Here is a 6561-nt window from a genome sequence, read left to right on the forward strand (position 1 = left end):
CTCTCTCTCCCTCCCTCTTTCTCTCAAATAAATAAAATATATTTAAAAAAAAAAAAAGACGGGCTGGAGAGATGGTTTAGCGGTTAAGCGCTTGCCTGTGAACCCTAAGGACCCTGGTTCAAGGCTTGATTCCCCAGGACCCACATTAGCCAGATGCACAAGGGAGCACATGCGTCTGGAGTTCGTTTGCAGTGGCTGGAGGCCCTGGTGTGCCCATTCTCTCTCTATCTGCCTCTTTCTCTGTCTGTCTGTCTGTCTGTCTGTCACTCTCACATAAATGAAACAAAATTTTTTTAAAAAGAGAGAGAGAGAGCCGGCCATGGTGGCGCACTCCTTTAATTCCGGCACTTGGGAGGCAGAGGTAGGAGGATCGCCATGAGTTCAAGGCCACCCTGAGACTACATAATGAATTCCAGGTCAGCCTGGGCCAGAGTGAGACCCTATCTCGAAAAAAAAAAAAAGAGAGAGAAGAGAGAGAGAGAGAGAGAGAGAGAAATGCTAATTCATACAATAGGAAAAAAAGGATTTAAATAAAGATTACATCCAGGCTGGAGAGATGGCTTAGCGGTTAAGCGCTTGCCTGTGAAGCCTAAGGACCCCAGTTCGAGGCTCGATTCCCCAGGACCCACATTAGCCAGATGCACAAGGGGCGCATGCATCTGGAGTTCATTTGCAGTGGCTGGAGGCCCTGGCATGCCCATTTTCTCTCTGTCTCTATCTGCCTCTTTCTCTGTCACTCTCAAATAAATAAATAAAGATGAACAAAAAAATTAAAAAAAAAAAAAGATTACTTCCCTCTATGACTTTTTTTCTTTCTGAGGTAGGGTCTCACTGTAGCCCAGGCTGACCTGGAATTCACTATGGAGTCTCAGGGTGGCCTCGAACTCATGGTGATCCTCCTACCTCTTCCTCGTGCTGGGATTAAAGGCATGCGCAACTATGCCCGGCTCCCTCTATGATTTCTTAAGCTTCTGTCTTTATTGAGCAGATACAAACTTCATGGTGAGCACTTTCCTCAGGGCATCTTTCAAGTCCCTGTTCCGCAGGCTGTAGATGAAAGGGTTCAGCATGGGCGTCACCACTGCGTACATCACCGCGGCTGCCATGTCCTGCCCAGCGGAGTGCGCGGAGGACGGGCTGAAGTACAGAGAGATGATGGTGCCGTAGTGAATTCCAGGTCAGCCTGAGCTGAAGTGAGACCCTATCACCAAAAAAAAAAAAAGGTTCTGTTTTCTAAAAATACACAACCCCTTTCCATATTCAGCAATGCTTTCTATAAGAGAACATATTATATTTACCTGGGATGCACTAGTACTATACATAAAATGTAATTTCAAGGGGCTGAGGAGAGGTCTCTGCAGTTAAAGATGCTTGCTTGTAAAACTTTCCAGCTGGGGTTCAATTCCCCAGCCACCCACATTAAAGCTGGACACAAAAGATGTCTGGTATCCCATTTGCAAGTGGAAAAAGACCCTGACAGGCATGTGCACACACACACACACAAATAAATAAGTAGGTAAATAAATAAAATTTAAAAGTTTTTAAAACCTCTTGCCCAGTTAGGCACATCCTATTGGAACATAGCATTCCTTTGCTCACATGGTCACTAAAACTGGGTTGCACTGGCAAGTGGAAGCCAGGCCTTGCACCAGGCACCCCAGGGGCACACAGTGCCATTCTGTGGGTCCCAAGCCCCCTCAGAGGAGAACGCAGCAGATGAGTGAGGGGCAGGAAGTGTAAACAGGCCTCACGCGTGCACTGATTCTGAGCAGGGCTTTCTCAAGCTGCAGCGGAGACGTGACAGGCTGGGCAAAGGGTCCGAGGAGCAAGAGGCCGGGACTGAGTCCTTCCAGTTCAGGGCGATTTCACCACCCAGGAAGTTCGGGAGGGCATGGAATCCTGCTCAGGTGGGAAAGCAACTGCTGGGTTCATCTTATGCTGCTAAGCCCCCCCCCACCACCACCCTGCATAAGGTAAAACTGTCACACTGGATGCCGAAACACTAAAAAAAAAATAATAATAGTCTGTTTAGGATTCCGTATGAAACCCAGATTGGCGTGCAGAGAGCTGCCGGGGAGTCTGGGCCCCGCCACTGCTGAGTCAGACCTCAGCTTCCCATGTCAGTTCCCAGGCTTGTGCTTCTCAGGGACTGTGGTAAGGGACATACGAAGCAGTTTTATGATCAGCCCACAAAGCACACTGGAGGCCCCGTGATTAAAGGGGAATACCAGGGGCTGGAGGGATGGCTTAGCAGTTAAGGTCTGCAAGGCCAAAGGACTCAGGTTCAATTCCTGAGCAAGATGGTTCACATGTCTGTAGTTCGTTTGTGGCAGCTGAAGACCCTGGTATGCTCATTCTGTCTGCCTTCCTGCCTCTCTCTCTCTCTCTCTCTCTCTCTCTCTCTCTCTCTCTCTCTCAAATAAATAAAATAAAGCTGGGCGAGGTAGTGCATGCCTTTTATCTCAGCACTCGGGAGGCAGAGGTAGGAGGATCGCCATGAGTTCGAGGCCACCCTGAGACTACATAGTGAATTCCAGGTCAGCCGGGGCTAGAATGAGGCCCTACTTTGAAAAACCAAAAGAAAAATAAATGGAGAAATGCCATGCCCAGACACTGAGGTTCAATGGGTTGAACTTAGTATTTGTTTTCAAAACTCTCTAGGTAATATTAATGTGCAGCCTGGATTGACAATGACTGTGGAGGCTGTAAGAGAATTTCCAAAACAAAGCACAAAATATTTGTGAAACAGAGGCTTGCAAAGTGATCAAATACAGTAATTAGAGGTTTAAGCAATAGCTGTGTGGAATAAAGCTTGCCTTGCACCTAACTGGCCCTGGGTTCAATGCCTAGCACCACCAAAAAATTTTTTAAAAATCTACTTAAAATCCAGTAAAATTAAGAGAGAGAAAATAGGGCTGAGGGACTAGAGAGATTGCTCAGTGGTTAAGGCACCTGCCTACAAAGCCTAAGGACCCAAGCTCGATTCCCCAGTACCCATGTAAACCAAATGCACAAGGTGGCACATGTCTTGAGTTCGTTTGTAGTGGCTGGAGGCCCTGGTGCGCCCATCCTCCCTCCCTCCTTTCCTCCCTCCCTCTCTTTCTCTCTTTCATTTGACCCATCTCTATGTCTCTGCTTGCAACTAAATAAATAAAATTTTTTTAATATTTTTTATTTATTTATTTGAGAGTGACAGACACAGAGAGAAAGACAGATAGAGGGGGAGAGAGAGAATGGGCGCGCCATGGCTTCCAGCCTCTGCAAACGAACTCCAGACGCGTGCGCCCCCTTGTGCATCTGGCTAACGTGGGACCTGGGGAACCGAGCCTCGAACCGGGGTCCTTAGGCTTCACAGGCAAGTGCTTAACCGCTAAGCCATCTCTCCAGCCCTAAAATTTTTTTTAAAAAGAAAGAAAATAGGGCTGGACCTACCAGATGGAGAAATGTGTTTCTTGGCATCATAAATACACGGTTCGCTGCCTGCTCTGCCGCAGTGATGTGGTTCCCAAAGATGTCAGTGCTGCCACTGCCACCATCAAGGCCACATGTACCAGTCAGTTTATGGACTAGTGCCCCGCTGGCTTCAAAGTTGGCATTAATTACCAGCCTCCCACCGTGGTACCTGGTGGAGATCTGGCCAAGGCGCAGCGAGCTGTATGTATGCTAAGCAACACCACAACCATTGCTGAGGCCTGGGCTCTCCTAGACCACAAGTTTGATCTGATAAATGCCAGGTGTGCCTTGGTGCACTGGTATGTGGGTGAGGATACAGAGGAGGGAGAGTTTTTTGAGGTCCGTGAGGAAGCGGCTGCCTAGAGGAGGATCATGAGGAGGTTGGTGTGGATTCTGCTAAAGGAGACAGTGAGGAAGATGGTGAAGAATACTAATGTTCAAATGTCACAAAGGTGCTGGAGAGATGGCTCAGCAGTTAAGTTGCTTGCCTGCAAAGCCTAATGACTTCAGTTCGATTTTTCAGTGCTCATGTAAAGCCAGATACACAAAGGGACGCATGAACCTGGAGTTCCTTTGCAGCAGCTGAAGGCCCTGGCATGCCCATTCTCCCAGTCTAGCCCAGGCTGACCTAGAATTCACTATGTAGTCTCAGGGTGGCCTTGAACTCTCAGCGATCCTCCTACCTCTGCCTCCCGAGTGCTGGCTTGAATGTTGTGCACCACCACATCTGGCAAATAAAAATGTGGTTTTTTGTTTTGTTTTGTTTTTTAATGTCACAAAGGTGCTGTTTTTGCAGGGAAGCTGTAACAACATTGAAAAGCTGCGGTCTGACCTATTAATTTAATTAATAATTTAATTAATGTACCAGTACATGTTCTCATACAATTACTGACCCGGGCTTTAAAACATGGAGGCTTGGTCGCAGACTCAAGCTCTCCATTTCTTTGATGGGTTTTAAATAAAATACTCCCTGTCTTAGAAAGAAAGAAAGAGAGAGAGAGAGAGAGAGAGAGAGAGAGAGAGAAGAAAGGAAGAAAGAAGAAAAGAAAAGAAAAGAAAAGAAAAGAAAAGAAAAGAAAGGAAAGGAGAGATGGCTCAGCAGTTAAAGGACCTTGTTTGCAAAGCCTGATGGCCTGGGTCAATTCCCCAGGACCTATGCAAAGTCAGATGCACAAAGTGGCACATGTGTCTGGAGTTCATTTACAGCAGCAGGATGCCCTGGCATGCTCATACTCAGTCTATCTCTCTGTCTCTTTCTCTATCTCAAATAAATAGATAAAAATATTTTTAAGCCAGCACAGTGGCACATGCCTTTAATCCTAGCACTTGGGAAGATCCCCATGAATTTGAGGCCAGACTGGGACTAGAGTGAGTTTCAACTCAGCCCTGGTTAGTGTGAGACCCTATCTAAAAATAAATAAATAAAAGATTAAAGACGATTTCTACTTAAAATACAGTAAATCAAAAACAAACAAGTATCACATATTGAGAGGTTCATGGTTAGGAGCGGGTCAGAACTTGGAGCTTCACCAAGCTTAGTTCACTGAAGACTCTTTCACCAATAAACTGCTATATTTCAATAACAGGGCAATGATTTATTTGCATGGGAAGGATATACACATCAACTATACAATTTCACCAGAAAGAGGATATGTTTCTGCGAACAAGTTTCTGTAGAGCCCCTTTCAAGTCCCTGTTCCGCAGGCTGTAGATGAAAGGGTTCAGCATGGGCGTCACCACTGTGTACAGGACGGTGGCTGCTGTGTCCTGCCCAGCGGAGTGCGCGGAGGACGGGCTGAAGTACACAGCGATGATGGTGCCGTAGAAGAGACAGACCACAGCCAGGTGGGAGCCGCAGGTGGAGAAGGCTTTCCACCTTCCCCTCGCGGTCGACACCCTCAGGACAGCGCGGGCGATGTGGATATAGGAGGCCAGGGTGCAGACAAAAGGGGTGATCATGATCAGAGCGCCCTCGGTGAGAATCATGGTCTCATTGAGGTGTGTGTCTGAGCAGGAGAGTTTCAGGAGGGGAGTCACATCGCAGAAGAAGTGCGGGATGACATTGTCTGCACAGAAGGAGAGTTGAGACATCAGCAGAGTGTGCAAAAGAGAATTCAAAGTGGCAACAACCCACGATCCCCCCACCAGCAGGGCACAGAGCTGATGGGTCATCTTTGTTGTGTAATGCAAGGGGTGACATATGGCCACAAAGCGGTCATAGGCCATCGCGGCCAGCAGGAAATTGTCCATGTCCACAAACATGAAAACAAAATACATCTGCGTGAGACAGCCGGAGAAGGAGATGGCCTGGCTCTTGAGAATGTGACTGGCCAGCACCTTGGGCACGGTGGTGGAGGAGAAGCAGATGTCCACGAAGGACAGGTGGCAGAGGAAGAAGTACATGGGCGTGCGCAGGCGGGAGTCTGTGCCGACGGCCAGGAGGATGAGCAGGTTCCCGAGGACGGTGGCCAGGTACATGGTGAGGAAGAGCAGGAAGAGGAGCTGCTGCTGTCGGGGCTGCCGGGAGAGACCCAGGAGGAGGAACTCGGAGACCCTCGACTGGTTCGTGCCTCTCATGAGTCCGAGTCTGAGGCAGATGAAGATGGTTAAATTCTAAAACTTAGAAATGGTGATTATGATGAGACAATTAAAACTTCAGGAAAACAGATGATAGGGCTTAGGAAAGGCATGAGAATTTTGCTCCCAGAAGTAACTAGCTTTCTTCCTTTTTTTTTTGTTTTGTTTTTGTTTTTCAATGTAGGGGCCTTGCTATAGGCCAGGCTGACCTGGAATTCACTAAATAGTCTCAGGATGGCCTCAAACTCGCAGTGATCCTGCTACCTCTGACTCCCAAGTGCTGGGATTCTGGGATTAAAGGCGTGCACCGTCTGTCATGGTGGAAACCAACTGCCCTCCAGTTGGACTGGAGGCCCGCTCCATGGGGGGGGAATACATCCCTGATACTGAAAACTTAAAACAGGGGTAAGTCATGAGCCCTAAGGGTGTAACATCTGCTGATGTCTGGATAAGTGTATATACCATGCTTATCAATCTTCCCAGTAAGCACTTCTCTTAATATTCATACCCTTATATTAACTCTACTCTCAC

At 47.6% G+C, this 6561-nt stretch overlaps 1 protein-coding gene across 1 annotated transcript; it reads right to left on the reverse strand.

The window, feature by feature from the left end:
* Nucleotides 1-953: 953 nt before the first annotated feature.
* LOC123453263 (olfactory receptor 1361) lies at nucleotides 954-6030 on the reverse strand. Its single transcript, XM_045130036.1, has 2 exons — nucleotides 5134-6030; nucleotides 954-971 (listed from the first exon to the last, which is right to left on the reverse strand). The coding sequence occupies exons 1-2, from the start codon at nucleotides 6028-6030 to the stop codon at nucleotides 954-956; spliced, it is 915 nt and encodes a 304-aa protein (XP_044985971.1).
* Nucleotides 6031-6561: the final 531 nt, after the last annotated feature.

This window comes from Jaculus jaculus, chromosome 11 (assembly GCF_020740685.1).
Source record: "Jaculus jaculus isolate mJacJac1 chromosome 11, mJacJac1.mat.Y.cur, whole genome shotgun sequence".
Lineage (NCBI taxonomy): Eukaryota > Metazoa > Chordata > Mammalia > Rodentia > Dipodidae > Jaculus > Jaculus jaculus.